We start from the raw sequence: 17,479 nt of genomic DNA, 5'->3' as shown, positions 1-17,479 counted from the left end.
TTACCCTTCAGGATGCATCCTGAAGCTTACTTGGATTTAATCCCTATAACACTGAGATAAATACATTAGGTTGCTAGAGGGGGCTGTAGTTCAGTGTCTCGTCTAAACGCCTATATAGCAAAATCTTTATTTCAGGTTTTATAACTTTAGTTTTCCTGAAAGCATAACTTCTGGAATGGTTTCTACTTGTAATTCTCCACTAGCACCCCAACAAGTTTACAAAGCACCCATATTGGGGGAGCTAAATAGAGAAACTGGTGGTAAAGCAGAGCTAGCACCTGGGCAAGGTGCCTCCAGAGCAGGCTTATGCTACCCTAGTCCCCCCCCCCCCCCAAAAAAAACTGTTGACTAGTTTGAAGGTAAGGGTCCCTTTTTCAGCTGGTGGCTGTAATCTTCACTGTTGCTATGTAATAACAAATTTAAGGTCATATAGGTGTGTGTGTGTGTGTGTGTGTGTGTGTGTTCATAAATGTACCAACCAAGCATGTACATAGATATGTGGACCACATGTCTGGAGCAGCACAGGAAGACCGTCCTGAAACCATTTTGACTCCCAAACTGACCAAATGTTTTCTCTGCAAGGAGGGAGGGGCTGAGGGAACCTTCCCATTGTCTCAGGAATTGGGTAATCACCATTTCAAATGAATGGCCAGACTACCAGGAAAGGCAATCAGATAAGGCATTATCAGATAACCTAGCAGACAGGAAAAACAACATTCAAATTTCGGTTGTAGACCACCTTTTCTGTGATGTAGGTATGATGTTTGTGGGGGGGTGGTCTTGGGTTACACCCCTTCTGTGATGTATGTATGGAGGGGTGGTCTTGAGCTCCAGGGCAAAGAATTTAAAATGTCTATATAAGGGCAGGCACACCTTTGTTCTGGGTCCTCCTCCGTCCGCACCCTTCTGCAACAGCTTTAATAAAAGATCAGGCTTACGAGCTGCTTTGCTTCTTAATATTCTCTGGTTGACCTCTGTTATTTTCTCCTACCGATGGAGAATCTACAAAGGACTCTATAAGGGCTCTTGTGTCCCCCATAAGGGAATAAGGGCAGATTTTGTTTACAACAGCTACGATTCATAGCATGCTTGCTGCCTGATGCACAGGTAACAAGGAGAGAGGGAGAGGATATTAGCTACCACCATTGGCCTCGGTGTTCCCTCCTGAGACCCATTTGCCAAGCCATCCCGGTTGCTGATGAACACGCACTTACAAAACTAAATAGAATGTCACTATCACCTTGTCTGTCTGCATCTATTCATGCAGCTCACTTAAAACCTACCTTGCCGTAAGAGTTTCCACCAAACAATACGTTTGCAGTAGCAATACCTTACTAGTAAAGGTGACTTTGATGACAAAGGAGGATTCTTCCGAAAACGAAAGAAAATAGCCCTCAATTGAAAAAAGACTTGCCCAAGGCTTTCTTCAAAATTAATAGTCTACCATTAGTAGCAGTGACAGGTCTAGACTCATAAATAGAGACAATGGAGTAGACATCAGTCTGCCAAAAACTTATGTCCCTGTGGATGACAGACTTTTATATAAAGTGATAGAAACTTGGTTTCTATCTGAATGTAATTTTCCACTGGGAGATAGTGCTATTTTTGGAATGTGGAATCTTAATCTGAAACTCACAAGGGTTTCCGCCGTTGAATTTTAAGTTATGTCTTAAAATTGCTTAAACTCACAGGATGCTTTTACACTGCTGCTTCTACAGGAGGGCATTCTGTTGTACTTCCACCTCATTTCATACTAGAAGTTTCTGTCATGATAAATATCTGTGTATATGTAGTTATTTTCATTATACAGAATTTTGTGTAAAGGTCTTTTAAAAGAATATTCACAAGAGGCATATGGAACACCTGTCTTTTCATTTGTTAAACTATGTATATATTTCCCCTAGCCTCTTCTTGTGCCTCATAGAATTCATTCGACAAGCAGAAATGTGAGGGAAGAAAAAACACGCTCTGAAATAAACTGTAAGTACACACGCAAGTTTTCAAACTTAATTGTGAATTTGTCTTCCATATCCACACATGTGGTGGTGATTTGTATTAGCTCATTACCACCCAGTCTATGTTAGATGATCATAGATTTAAAATTTCAGTCTTGCTAGAAGTATATAGTTTCTTTACTTCCATAGCTATTGGTTGCCTTAACTGTACTGCCCATAGCTGAGCTAGATTCTTCCATGCGGCTCTGTTTCCTCAGTGCTTCATTGTATTCCCAAGGATAGGAAGCATTTGAAAAACCAATTGGAAACCAAGTGCCAAGAGTTGCAAAACAGACAGACATGTTAGAAAGATACAATACTGTATGTGATGCTTCCTTTCTGACTAGTTTTCCAAAGGCTTTTACCATCATTTTATGTATCTACACGCTTTGACCTCACTTCTGAAATTTCATTTATTCTCTTCGACAGTTGGCCAAGTAAAATTTGATCCACCTTTAAGAAAGGAGACAGAGCCTCATCATGAGTTTGTGAGTAACACAGTTGTATGTGTTTTGCTGCATGAAATCATGCCATATAAAAAAATGTGATTCGGAGCATAAGACTTGTAGACTCCTGTGGATATGTATGGTGTATATATCTCTGTGCAAGACCTCAGAATTATGATTTACATAATATATTTTTTTCTGAATAATTGGGATCCTTCAAAACGTAATCAGATCTGTCTTCTGATTCTTAAGCAAATATCCCACAAGCAGATATAGCTGTCTTCCTTCCTGTTTTAAGGCTATTTTGAGTACCCCTGTTTAAATATATTTCATAGAATCATAGAATCATAGAATCATAGAATCATAGAGTTGGAAGAGACCACAAGGGTCATCGAGTCCAACCCCCTGCCAAGCAGGAAACACCATCAGAGCACTCCTGACATATGGTTGTCAAGCCTCTGCTTAAAGACCTCCAAAGAAGGAGACTCCACCACACTCCTTGGCAGCAAATTCCACTGTCGAACAGCTCTTACTGTCAGGAAGTTCTTCCTAATGTTTAGGTGGAATCTTCTTTCTTGTAGTTTGGATCCATTGCTCCGTGTCCGCTTCTCTGGAGCAGCAGAAAACAACCTTTCTCCCTCCTCTATGTGACATCCTTTTATATATTTGAACATGGCTATCATATCCCCCCTTAACCTCCTCTTCTCCAGGCTAAACATGCCCAGCTCCCTTAGCCGATCCTCATAAGGCATTGTTTCTAGGCCTTTGACCATTTTGGTTGCCCTCCTCTGTACACGTTCTAGTTTGTCAGTGTCCTTCTTGAACTGTGGTGCCCAGAACTGGACACAGTACTCCAGGTGAGGTCTGACCAGAGCAGAATACAGTGGCACTATAACTTCCCTTGATCTAGATGCTATACTCCTATTGATGCAGCCCAGAATTGCATTGGCTTTTTTAGCTGCCGCGTCACACTGTTGGCTCATGTTAAGTTTGTGGTCAACCAAGACTCCTAGATCCTTTTCACATGTACTGCTCTCAAGCCAGGTGTCACCCATCTTGTATTTGTGCCTCTCATTTTTTTTGCCCAAGTGCAATACTTTACATTTCTCCCTGTTAAAATTCATCTTGTTTGTTTTGGCCCAGTTCTCTAATCTGTCAAGGTCGTTTTGAAGTGTGATCCTGTCTTCTGGGGTGTTAGCCACCCCTCCCAGTTTGGTGTCATCTGCAAATTTGATCAGGATGCCCTTGAGTCCATCATCCAAGTCGTTGATAAAGATGTTGAATAAGACCGGGCCCAAGACAGAACCCTGTGGCACCCCACTAGTCACTCTTCTCCAGGATGAAGAGGAACCATTGATGAGCACCCTTTGGGTCCGGTCAGTCAGCCAGTTACAAATCCACTGAGTGGTAGCATAGTCAAGACCGCATTTTACCAGCTTCTTTACAAGAATATCATGGGGCACCTTGTCAAATGCCTTGCTGAAATCAAGGTAGACTACATCCACTGCGTTCCCTTCATCTACCAGGCTTGTAATTCTGTCAAAAAATGAGATCAGGTTAGTCTGACATGACTTATTTTTCAGAAATCCATGCTGACTACTGGTGATCACAGCATTCCTTTCTAGGTGCTCACAGATTGTTTGCTTAATGATCTGCTCCAGAATCTTCCCTGGTATTGATGTTAGACTGACTGGGCGGTAATTATTTGGGTCCTCTCTTTTCCCCTTTTTGAAAATAGGGACAACATTTGCCCTCCTCCAGTCTGCCGGGACTTCGCCTGTTCTCCAGGAATTCTCAAAGATGATTGCCAGTGGTTCTGAGATCACATCTGCCAGTTCTTTTAATACTCTTGGATGCAGTTCATCTGGCCCTGGAGACTTGAATACATCTAAACTAGCCAAGTATTCTTGTACTATCTCCTTAGTTATTCTGGGCTGTGTTTCCTCTGCTGAATCATTTCCTCCAAATTCTTCAGGTCGGGCATTGTTTTCTTTATCGGAGAAGACTGAGGCAAAGAAGGCATTGAGGAGTTCAGCCCTTTCTGTGTCCCCTGTTTGCATTTCACCATCTTCTCCTCTGAGTGACCCCACTGTTTCTTTGTTCTTCCTTTTGCTACGAACATACCCATAAAAGCCTTTTTTGTTGCTTTTAACCTCTCTAGCAAGCCTGAGTTCATTCTGTGCTTTAGCTTTTCTGACTTTGTGTCTACACGTGCTGGCTATTTGTTTGAATTCCTCTTTGGTGGTTTCCCCCCTTTTCCATTTTTTGTACACATCCTTTTTTAATCTTAACTCAGTTAAAAGTTCTTTAGATAGCCACCCTGGCTTCTTTAGGCACCTTCCATGTTTCCGTCTCATTGGTATTGCCTGAAGTTGTGCTTTTACTATCTCCCTCTTAACAAACTCCCAGCCATCATGAACTCCCTTTCCTTTTAGTATTACTGTCCAAGGGATCTCACCCAGCACTTCCCTAAGTTTTATGAAGTCGGCTTTCTTAAAGTCAAGAAATTGAGTCCTAGTATGCTTGGCTGCTCCTTTCCGTTGTATAGTAAACTTCAGAAGAGCATGATCACTTGCGCCTAATGATCCTTCCACTTCTACCCCATTAACCAGGTCATCGACATTGGTTAGGACCAGATCTAAAATGGCTGTTCCTCTTGTTGCTTCTCCCACTTTCTGGACAATGAAGTTGTCTGCAAGGCCAGTGAGGAATCTGTTTGACCTTATGCTCTTGGCTGAGTTTGACCTCCAACAAATATCTGGGTAATTGAAGTCCCCCATTACTACTATCTCCCTTCCTTTTGCATGCTTGGCCATCTGTTCCAGGAAGGCATCATCTATGTCCTCCGTTTGGCTTGGGGATCTATAGTAAACTCCCACAATGAGGTCACTATTATTCTTCTCTCCCTTAATTTTGACCCAAATGCTCTCACTTTGGCTTTGAGGTTCTAAATCTTGGATCTCTTCACAGGTATACACATCCCTGACATATAACGCCACTCCTCCTCCTTTCTTGTCTGGTCTGTTTCTCTGAAATAGATTGTATCCCTCCATTTTTACATTCCAATCGTGGGACTTATCCCACCAGGTTTCAGTGATGCCTATTATGTCATATTTAGTTTGCTGTACCAAGAGCTCAAGCTCATCTTGTTTATTTCCCATGCTTTGTGCATTAGTGTACAGACATTGAAGTCCATTAGTCATTCCCCCGTGTCTCTTATTTAAGGATTTTTTCCTCCCACCACTAGGTCTGCTTGCTGTTTGCTCCATTTGGTCTATGACATTTGGATGATCATCTTCATCAATTAATAGACTCCTACCTTCAGGAGCACTGTCTCCCTCCCCCACATTAGTCAGTTTAAAGCCCTCCTGATGAGGTTTCTGAGTTTTTTGGCAAAAACATTCCTCCCAACCGTTGTGAGGTGCAGCCCATCGCTTGCCAGAAGTAATTTCTCTAAAGCTGTTGAGCAGCTTCCTCATAAGGTGGGACCACTGAATTTGGCAATTAGGTAGAAATCTCACCCACTTTGCTTACTGCAGCAAAGGGGGACTTGTGAGTCACCATGACCTTGTAACCACAAAACACAGCAGGCCAAAACTTACACAAGTACAACTCATGTGTCTTTGGCTCAGAGTCTGATAGGTCACAAGTTTTATGTGGGGCAGGCTGTTGTGCAGCCTCAGCTTCCTGATACGACAGACGAATGAATCAATTTTGGCTTGTTGCATGTAACTTGTGTTCTTCCTTATGTCTTCCTTGTGGGTCCCCACCACCCCGCATGCTGTGCATCACTTTGCTCTTGCACCCGCTACAGTATTGCCTCGCCTTACAGCAGTGGTGATGAGTTCACGGGCTAGACCCAGCCTGCCAAGCCAGTTTTAATGGCCCACTAACCCATGGCAAATTTTACCCATTTTATTGGGGCGCCTTACATGGTGACACTGAGAGCTGGTCAAAATGCTCCAGGAACAAGAAGGGGCACTCATCTGTTTCCTGAATGCTGACCAAACATTGGGGCTGGTTTCTTTTTTCAAAATAACAGTGGAGCTGGTTTCCTTCATGTTTCCAGAGCACTGGCCAGCGCTCAGTGGCTGTCTGCTGCTCGTTGCTGCTGCCAAAAACTGCTGCGGTCACAATGGTGGCAGCTTGCTCTGCCCCTCTGCAGAAGCTGTCACTGAATCAGCCACAAGTGCCTGGTGCCACTGAGAGTGAAAGTCTGTGTGGTGGCCACATGCACTACCGGCATACCTTCCTCGAACCAAAGAAAGTTAGCCACCCTCGTTCTGCAGTTTGCTTACTTAAAAAACATGGCTATTATATGCTTGATCACTGTGTGTACATCTAAGGTCAGATATCTCATTAGTATGGAAAGATGGATGTTAGCAGAGGTCAGATGTTTGAAAGCAGTTTTGAGTGCAGAGAATTCAATGGGGGAAACACAGAAGAGCCTTATGCAGTGAGATGGCATTAGACAGGACCTTAGCAAATAGAAGGCTGCACACCAGATTGCCATATGACAGAAACCCTGCGGTGTGGATACATTCCAGTGGCCAGGAGGCTAGTATATACTGCAAGGCAAAGATTAAAGTACTGAAAAAGCAGGGAATTGCATTCAGGTAGGTCCCATGCAAACTTGGTCTTGGGCATCTGATGTCTATGCTGTCTACCCTTGAGTCTTGTGGTTGTCCCAGTTCATTCCATCCAATTGTGCCCAGATATTTGCCTGCTCATTGTTGATTTAATTGCCATTTTTGTGTTATAGCAGAGAGTCCAACTATAGGTAGTAAATGTGGCAAGTCGTCTTAGCTCTGAACTCTCAACAAACAAGCGTTTAGCACAGGAAGCAGTGGAGGCACAAATCTACTTCCTGCTGCCCTTTGCAAATGTTGCTTCCTAATGTCTTCAGTGGGTAGCACCCAACAAGAGTTGCTAGGGCACAACAATTCTGCCTGTTGCTTTCTAAACATTGGGGTAGCTGAGAGGAGTTGACTCTTTCGCTCTCCTTTCCTGTTCTTCCCTTCTTTCCCTGCCTGGTGTGGGTTGAAGCTGAAGCTTTGTTTTGTACAGCAGGCAAGGAAGTAGTGTGGTCTTTTAGAAGAATGGTACTTGATGCGTGGCAGCTGCATCCTCTGCCACTGCCTCCTAACTTTTAAAGGTACCAGCAGGCATCATGTTTTGAGCTGGCAACTCTACAAATCTCTCACTCAGGATATGAGCAACAAGGCAGTGTTGGATTAGCTGCTGCATTCTCTTAAATCATGAACTCATTCTGAGGAGCGTTGATGGTCCTTAGGCCTTGTGTTTAATTATCTCTCAGGATAGAAACACGTGAAGACTTTTATGCAGCAAAATGATAAGGACATTTCTTATTTTACTTCATCTCCATGTAGTTTCACTTTTCCTTGGAGAAAATATAACTTTCGTATAATCTTTAAAGCAGCCATGCTGATACATATTGGAAGATATCTTGATTGCTAAAATTTCCTTCAGGAAATTCATCTATTCCTTCAGCTTTCTCAGTTTCAACATCTTAGGCCACTGTTCTACCATTTCCGCCCCCCAAAAACACCTCTATTTCGATGCCTACCAGGTTTTTCATGGTAGATTTGCACTCCTCTAATTATGTATCTTTCTGAGCAAGGGCTGGAAATTTGCCCTCAAACACAGTTTACCGTATTTTTCGCCCTATAGGACGCACTTTTTCCCCTCCAAAAATGAAGGGGAAATCTGGGTGCGTCCTATGGGGCGAATGCAGGCTTCGCGGACCTCTCCGCAAACAGCAGGAGCGCTCCCACTGCTGGCGGAGAGGTGCCTGCATGCCGAAGCCTGCGCGCGCTGAGCTCAGCGCGCCCAGGCTTCGCGGACCTCTCCGCTAGCAGCGGGAGCGCTCCCGCTGCTGGCGGAGACGTGCCTGCATGCCGAAGCCTGCGCGCGCTGAGCTCAGCGCGCCCAGGCTTCGCGGACCTCTCCGCTAGCAGCGGGAGCGCTCCCGCTGCTGGCGGAGACGTGCCTGCATGGCGAAGCCTGCGCGCGCTGAGCTCAGCGCGCCCAGGCTTCGCGGACCTCTCCGCTAGCAGCGGGAGCGCTCCCGCTGCTGGCGGAGACGTGCCTGCATGCCGAAGCCTGCGCGCGCTGAGCTCAGCGCGCCCAGGCTTCGCGGACCTCTCCGCTAGCAGCGGGAGCGCTCCCGCTGCTGGCGGAGAGGTGCCTGCATGCGGAAGCCTGCGCGCGCTGAGCTCAGCGCGTCCAGGCTTCGCGGACCTCTCCGCTAGCAGCGGGAGCGCTCCCGCTGCTGGCGGAGAGGTGCCTGCATGCTGAAGCCTGCGCGCGCTGAGCTCAGCGCGTCCAGGCTTCGCGGACCTCTCCGCTAGCAGCGGGAGCGCTCCCGCTGCTGGCGGAGAGGTGCCTGCATGCTGAAGCCTGCGCGCGCTGAGCTCAGCGCGTCCAGGCTTCGCGGACCTCTCCGCTAGCAGCGGGAGCGCTCCCGCTGCTGGCGGAGAGGTGCCTGCATGCTGAAGCCTGCACGCGCTGAGCTCAGCGCGCCCAGGCTTCGCGGACCTCTCCGCTAGCAGCGGGAACGCTCCCGCTGCTGGCGGAGAGGTGCCTGCATGCGGAAGCCTGCGCGCGCTGAGCTCAGCGCGCCCAGGCTTCGCGGACCTCTCCGCTAGCAGCGGGAGCGCTCCCGCTGCTGGCGGAGAGGTGCCTGCATGCCGAAGCCTGCGCGCGCTGAGCTCAGCGCGTCCAGGCTTCGCGGACCTCTCCGCTAGCAGCGGGAGCCAGCACTGGGCTCCCACGGCTTGCAGAGAGCTGCCTGTTTGGGGGCTGGGGTCGGGGGAAGCTCGGGCTTCCCCAACCCCGCGCCTGGGGGGGAAATAAATTTTTTCCTTTATTTCCCCCCCAAAAAACTAGGTGCGCCTTATGGGACGGTGCGTCCTATAGGGCGAAAAATACGGTATTTCTTGCTTCATGATTATAGCCAATAGACCATTAGTAGGCAGGTTATATAGCTGTATTTTTTAAAGATTTGTATTTCTAGAAAACAATTTACTCAATTTAGTATTGTTTTTCTTTTCACACTGGCTTCTAATTCACATTCCTTGCACCTATTTTAAGGACTGACTCTCAATGTGTGGACTTGTTGTTTTTCTGCATCCCATTCCCTCTTTCTCAAGTTCTTGTTCCTATCTTGTATGTTGTTTGCAAGGCCTCCTGTGTGTTTTTCTTAGCCTCTTTGATAGTTCTACTCAATGATAACTACATGTGGTCCATGTATTCCACATTGTGACTTCCATATTGCATGCTCTCTTATTCAAGATAGGAGCATACAAAACTGATGTATTTCAAATGAGCCAGACCATTTCCCCATCTAGTTCCTTATGGTCTATACTGACCTGCAGTTGATGTTGAGGGTTTATTTCTCAACCCTACCTGGAAGTCCCTGGGATTTATCCTAGGACCTTCTGCAAACAAAACATGTGCTCTATTCCTGAGCTGTGGACAGATTAGAGAGACCAAAAATAGGTGGGAAAATTACTTGTGTGTGACAATTTACCTATCAGTAATTGTATGCAGTTATAAAATCTGAACCCAGAACACTGGCATGGAGGAAAAGTTTGTGTTTGGAAAACAGATTATTTGTCTTGAGACCATGAGGGACAAAACTCAGATAAAATACAATTAAAGTGGCTCCTGTTTTTGCCCCACTCACTCACAAGTTTAAGTGCCAATACTGGTTGACTTTGTAAGCAGAAAGTTAAGCATGAGGAACACCCATTTCATCTGCATGTTCTCTTCTGCATTGTTCTTTACCAACATTAGTCTTGCTTTCCAATCAGTTAATTGGTTTTTAAATCCAGTCTCGGAGAAGTATCTTTTAAACGCTTTGTTCTGTTGGAGATATACTTCTTCATATCACATCTTGTTGTACCAGTGGAAGATGGAGACAGATTACTGATTAAAACTCCTATGCACATCTTTCTTTCTTTTTAAAGGAAGCTCCGAGGTCTATAATGTTTGTTGGTTGGATGCAAGTGAGTCTGCTGGGATCTGAAGAGCTACCTAGGCTCAAAGAAGGGGCATGTACTAGTAGAAACTATTTTCCTTTCTGCTGCAGACTCAAAAATAATACGAGGCATGAGGGTCCGCTGTTTAAGGAAGAGTGAGTCAACCCCCTAGTTAGGCTCACAAAACTAGTTTTACAGTCCTTTGAATCTAGGCCACAGTGCCCTATAAAGTCACAGTTTGGGTTTAAGCATTTTTATAACACACAGTTGTCAGCAACATGGGAGAACTCAATCATAGAGTTGTAGAGTAGGAAGGGGTTCCCGAGGGTCATCTAGTCCAACCCCATGCAATACACATTGATATGCCCCAGTGTGAAACACACCTGGAACCAACTTCCATTGAAGTAAATACGCTTACAACTATGAAGCTGGTCTGGTTCCATATTTTGAACCATAAACCACCTGGCACATGGAACTGCAGCTGACTGGACAGAAGACTTTGTTAATCTTTGTAAGAAATAATAGTTCAGGAATGATGGGAAATCTGTGGCTTGCAGCTTTCAGGGAAGAACAACAAAATATGTGTGTGTTTTTTTTAAAAAAATGGCGTATAGGATAAGAAGTATAAACAAATGTACACCTATGACCAGTCCTTGCATTTCTTAAGCCACCGTTGAACATCTAAAGGCTATACTAACCCACCTGCTATATTGTGTAAAGCTTTAGACACTTTAATAAACGGTAATGGCAGAGTCAGCTATCGTGCAACAATGTCCCTTTGTACTTAGATGTTTTTGAGTCTAAAAGTAATTAACCTGAGTTTCTGGTCTTTGTCTGATGAACAGCCCGTCAGTAACGATTTTTCGGACAGTTCAGAAGAAATATACTACACTGCAAGATCTAATCTGGTATTTTCATCTATTGCTTTTTCTTTGTCAGTGTTTGTTCGTCTTTTTTGTTTTTCAAAGTTAAATGTTTTGTTCGGTTGTCATGCTGCTTTTGCCATCTGTAGAATAGTCAAAAGGTCTACTAATCAAATACTTGCGTAATAATAAAGCTACTGATTTTAATTACCCATGTCAGTGTTGCATTCTTATATACTAACATTTCTCACACTGATTTTTGTAATTTCACTAAAACTATATTAAAACAAATTGCTAAGACAATTGCTAAGCTACTGACTAGGTTAGTTTTTTTCATAATGAGAGAAACTTGAACATATAAATAACAAAAGGTAACAAATTTCATTGGGAAGGAAAGGATTGAAATCAGCTTGAAGAAAATGGAGTGCAGGTATTGCTTCTATATCTTATTTTCCACCTCTTCCAACATGCATTTGTTTATTTAATACTTAAAACGTGAGTACAACAGTAAGCACTGAGATTTAATAATATTTGCGGATAATTGTTTTGTGTAAAGCAACTTAGTTTTCGAAACATTTTAGCCAAGAATTATTTTGTTCAGAAATCTCTTCTCCTTTGATCTTTAGCAGTAGAAACAAATCTTAGTCGTTAATATCCTTTGCCTAATACTTAAAATGTTGCTTTAAGAAATAAACTTTTGGCATTAACGAGGTAACATAGCAAAACTTCAGTTGTTTACTATGGACACCAACTTCCATTTAGATGGATGTTGTCTGTTTCTTCCGCCTTGGTACACAAACCTGCCTTCAAGAATTTGTATTTGTAGCTCCAGTAATTCTTTCCCTAGTTTAATGGTGGCTTCCAGCTAGCTCTGTGAGAATAACTCTAGGCTATTGTTCTATAGCATCTCCTGAGACACTCCTGCAACATTGAACTTTAACATAATTTCTTTTAAAATATATTTATTTTTGTCCTGTCCCTGCCTGTAATTTTTTGGCAAAACTTGTACTAATTGTGATCTCTCTTCAAGGGGAAACAATTTCCTTTTAATAGCAGTAAACCACATAGCATGTTGGTACATACTTTACGGTCATCTGCACTAAACATAACATGTGCTGTGCGTCATCTGTTTTCACAAACGCTATCTTACTTATTAGGAAGTTCATTCTTGATTTTCCGCCAAAGATGTTTCGGAACTGTGTGTACAGTTAAAAGAGAGATGTCAGAAGTGTGAGAACAAGCTTGTCTTTTAGATAGATAGTTGGCATATTTTGTGCCTCTGCAGATTTTAGGAAGCTTGTGGTGATTTCTACATTGGGAAGGATGGTGTCAGTGGCCTTAGTCAAGCACTGTTTTACTCCCAGGATTCTACCTACTCTGAGATTGTGAGCAGATTTGGGGCATGTGTGCTCCTTCCTGCTTCCATGAATGTGTGCAGAAGGTAACAAATGAACTTGTTTGTCTGAACATAGATTACCCCTGACTCTTGTGAGAACGCACCTTCTAGAAATTGGGTTCTATTTCTCACAGTTGGAGAGGTCTCATGTTTGGGCACAAATTACTCATCGCCTTCTTTACACTGTGATGAACGTGCAAGTGGTAGTATATGAGCCTAATCCTCATTCCCACTTGTATCCAAAGGGCAAAATAGTGGCCTGGTTTGCAAGGCATGCGAAGTCAAACCCTGTCTTGGCTAGACTGCTCACAGCTGCTTTGCGCCTCCGTTGGTCCTTTTTGCTGCCGTGTTGCAAGGAGGTAAGCCAAGGTTTGGCTTAGGTTGTCATTCAAACCAGGACTCAGGGTCACTCTCCCCTAGGTAACTGCAAGCTGTAACCAAAACATGTACTGAAAGCGATTGTGATTCCATCATTTATTTTTATGCTGTGACCTGCCCTGAGATCTACAGATGAAGGGCAGTATACAAATTTAATTTATTTTGTATTTTTATTTTTATTTTATTTTATTTGCTGCATGTCTGACTGAAAGTAGTCTTTACGGAATGGAGTGTGATTTTTGTCATGTCATCCAATGTCTGTGGTCTTCCTGAGGTAACTTAAGACAGGGAGTGATTAAGCGAGACCCCTGGGAAGAGCAATCTGAACCCCCCCCCCCCAGGGTTGTGTGGAGAAAGCGGGAGAGAGAAAAGGGGTTGCCCACTACCGCCTTGTGGCTTCTTGCAAATTATTCTTGGAGGAATGTGGCCCTTGACAGAAAAAGAAGATCATTCTTTAAAGAATGATCATTCAGTACAATTGATACGTCTTTATCACCTGAAAGTTGAAAACATTTAATCCAAAATGTATACAGTGGTGCTTCGCAAGACGAAAAGAATCCGTTCCGCGGGTCTTTTCGTCTTGCGGTTTTTTCATCTTGAAAGCAAGCCCATTGTCGGAGTAGCGCTATTAGCGCTATTGGCGATTTAAGGGCTAAAAACGGCTTTTTAAGGGGTGGGGGATTAGCGGTGTTGCTGCTAAAATGCTTTTAGCAGCTTAGCGATTCAAAATAAGGGGTTTTGGAGCAAAAAAAAAATTCAATTTTTTTCGTCATTTTTCGTCTTGCAAAGCAAGCCCATAGGGAAATTCGTCCTGCGAAGCGCCTCTGCAAACGGAAAACCCTTTCGTCTTGCGGGTTTTCCGTCTTGCGAGGCATTCGTCTTGTGGGGCACCACTGTAGCGTCACTTCAGAGATCATTTCTAAAACATCATGCTTGATGCTAACAAATGAATCTCATTTTACTCTTTTCTATCCAAGCAACATTCCTGGTTCTGAAGCAAAAGCATGTCTTGTCAAACGTGCCTACCACTTATGCCTAGTCTTTTGTTGGAAGGTTACGTGGGACTACGCGGTTAGAATTAATTTGTTTCACGGCTCAGTCCTGCAAGCTGTAGATTTGACAGAATCGTCTGACCACCTCATTCAGTATTCTCATATTACTTACGTGAAATCCAAACGGCTAACAAGCTGCTTGATTATATTAATATATGGGAAGCACACTGAACTCCCTAATGCATCACATGTGCATATACTAGGTATAATAATAATAGTATGATTTTGAATTCCTTAACAATAATTACCTAGTTGACACACTTCCCGAAAACTAGTATTTCATTTTCTGTGTTTACAACTTTTGCCAATTGTAAAACTAGCATGCACAATATATACAATGTATTATCTATCTAGCTTTCTATATCTAAAAAAAATAAAAGACAAGTGTGTCTCTTTTATCCACAAATAGTGGTCATTTAGACCTTAGACACCCACTGCACAAACATTCACCCTCAAGCGCTAAAGTTCCATTCTGTTGAGTGGCTCAACCAGTGCAAAGACATTAAAATTTGAATACGAACAATCACTTTAAGGACAAAATTGTCTGGTATAGTTATTTGCAATATTTAGCCACTTCTGATTACCTTGGCTTGTCCAAAGTTTTGTTGCCAATACTGTAATGAACAGCACTACTATCCAAAGAGTATCAGTGGAATTATCAGAATCGAGTGTGATTTGATTCACTGTTCACTTGGATATGGTTAAATATCCCACGGTTTTGTTTAGAGCTGAACTTAGTTTTTCTGTTTATGTTGGATGGCTGCTTCTGTTTGATGGACCTTCTTGCACAGTATCTACATGAAAACTGCTAAATTTCCATGTGTGTGCACATGTGTCTTTCGTCTCCAGAGATATATGGCTTGAGCATTCAAAATCTTGTGTTAGGAACACTCTGTGCAAACTAAGATGGAGGTGTTTTATTTTTGTCTCTATCACCTTCATTTTGCAAGCTTTATTTTCCCACAGAAATACGCTAGGACAGTACACAAATGAATTTCTTTCTCAGTGTTTTGCTGTAACTGTATCCAGGATGAAATGCAGGTTATTTTTGAAAGCATCTAGTAATAGTAGATTAGAAAGAGACATGATCATGTTTTAGCCTATTGATGCTAACAGACAGTAGAGTAGTAACCTGGCTATAAACAAAGGTTTAGACCATTAAATAATACAAACATAAACCACACTGACAGGTGTCACTTTTCATAAAAATGTTCCTGTGAGATTTCTAACGTACGGTGGCAGATGAAGGATCTTTTTACTTTTTTGTAGCGGTTTGCTTATTTTCTCTTATTAATTTGTCTGTCACTGCAGTAGAATACATATTGTCGTGGATTTGTGCTTTGCAAATTGAGAGTGGCATCTTGCCTCTGCCCAGCCATAAGAGCTCTAGTTTCTATGTTTATGCAACTGCTACAGCTTCTCTCTTTCCCATAAAAAAACAACCAAATCCTATATAAGGGCCCTCAAGTATTTCACTAGTGTTTTTCTGATTTGTGGCTACTATATGCCATTTCAAGGAAGCATCTAAAGCATGGTTTCTTCGTTGGGAACCCCTGGTGACACAAACTCAAGCATTTACTCCTGCTAAAGTTCTAGTCACGTAAAAATTTATGGATGCTTAGCTTAATGCTATTTAAGTGGTTGTATAGAAACTGCTGAGATTCTATAGATTCTATAGATTATTTTGCTAGGGGGTGGGGTCATCCTGGAGGTAATCGAAATTTATTTGTTGATTTAGAGTATTTATGGATCATCCTCCCTTCAAGGAGCTCAAGGAGATACACAAGAACCACATCAACAAAATACGTCAATAAAAGCATATACAAGCTAAATATTTAAATAACATAGGAGACAGATGTAGCTCTAGGGGAGTTGGGGCCCTACCACAGAGAAGGCCCTTCATGAATCCTGTTGGGCATGATGAGCAGAACCCCCTCCCCAGCTGATATTAAGGATCAAATGGGCTGGTATGAGAGGTGCCGTTTCTGCATATATTTGGGCCATTTGGTTTTGCAAACCATCACTTAACACACTGAAACGAGCCCAGTGGAGCACAGGCAGCCAGTGCAGAGATTTTAGGACAGGCACTTTGTGAGCCTATCACATTGCTCTAGTTCATAACCTGACAGCAACATTCTGCACAAGTTGCAGCTTCCATACCATTTTCATGGACAACCCTAAAGCCCGTTGCAGTCATCAAAACACGAGGTCACTAGAGCATGAATTGCTGATAGCAGGCTGGCTTGGTCCATGAATGTCTGTAGCTTGTAAACCAGCCAAGTTACAGGGAACCAGGCAGAGGGCCTTCTTGGTAGTGGCGCCCGCCCTGTGGAACGCCCTCCCATCAGATGTCAAAGCGATAAACAACTACCTGACATTCAGAAGACATCTGAAGGCAGCCCTGTTCAGGGAAGTTTTTAATATGTGACATTTTAGTGTATTTTCCATCTTTGTTGGAAGCCGCCCAGAGTGGCTGGGGAAACCCAGCCAGATGGGCGGGGTACAAATAATAAAAAAATATTATATTATTATTACAGTGGTGCCCCGCAAGACGAATGCCTCGGAAGACGAAAAACTCACAAGATAAAAGAGTTTTCCGTTTTCTGAGGTTCTTCGCAAGACGGATTTCCCTATGGGCTTGCTTCGCAAGACGAAACGTCTTGCGCCTTTTTTAAAAAAACCGCCAATGCATTCCTATGGGAAACCGTCAATACACATTGGTGCTTCGCAAGACGAAAAAACTCGTAGAACGAAAAAACTCGCAGAACGAATTAATTTCGTCTTGCGGGGCACCACTGTATTATAACCAGCTGTAAATGGCAGTAGGCTCTCCTAGCCACTAATACCACCTGAGCTTCTAAGGACTATAATGGATCAGAAAGGACCACCAAGCTACATAGCTGTTCCACAGGGCAACTGCTGCCCTTATCCTATGCCAATTCGTAGATCAGGGATTTGACTAGCCACAGTACTTTTCAGGATTCTGTTGTATTTTATTGGCCAACATCTGGTCTGTCACTGCCTCTGAGCATCTATCCATCTTATCTACCGCCTCTCCCAATTCTGATGGAGAACTGGGTGTCGTCATACTGATGACAATTTGCTGCAAATCCCTGGATGATTCCTCCCAAGAGTTTTATTACAGATATTAAATAACATGGGAGACAGAAGGGCTATTGCCCTTCAGCACTATTGCCAAGAGGCCAAACACACATCTCCCAACATGACCCTGAAGGTAGGAGTTGAACCACTGTAGCACAGTAATACCTCCAACCCATAGAACCAGTTCAGGAAGATGCTGTGATTAAAATACTGTGTATTAAAAGCTGCCAAGATGTTGAGAAAAA

General features: G+C 43.3%; 1 protein-coding gene across 9 annotated transcripts in view; it reads left to right on the top strand.

Annotated features, from left to right (window-relative positions):
• Positions 1–17,479, top strand: part of MAP4K3 (mitogen-activated protein kinase kinase kinase kinase 3) — an 80,023-nt gene that overhangs the window by 27,185 nt on the left and 35,359 nt on the right. For 5 of the 9 annotated variants that reach the window (XM_083433014.1, XM_083433016.1, XM_083433012.1 and 2 more), the window contains 3 exons: positions 1,905–1,980; positions 2,424–2,482; positions 11,289–11,351. In XM_083433014.1, the coding sequence (XP_083289140.1) occupies positions 1,905–1,980; positions 2,424–2,482; positions 11,289–11,351 (198 nt within the window). The remainder of the gene's footprint in view (positions 1–1,904; positions 1,981–2,423; positions 2,483–11,288; positions 11,352–17,479) is intronic. The other 4 variants (XM_083433018.1, XM_083433017.1, XM_083433013.1 and 1 more) reach the window with 1 other exon arrangement.

This window comes from Podarcis tiliguerta (genome assembly GCF_965153285.1).
Source record: "Podarcis tiliguerta genome assembly, chromosome: 3".
Taxonomy (NCBI): domain Eukaryota; kingdom Metazoa; phylum Chordata; class Lepidosauria; order Squamata; family Lacertidae; genus Podarcis; species Podarcis tiliguerta.
This window is presented reverse-complemented; position numbering and strand designations above follow the sequence as displayed.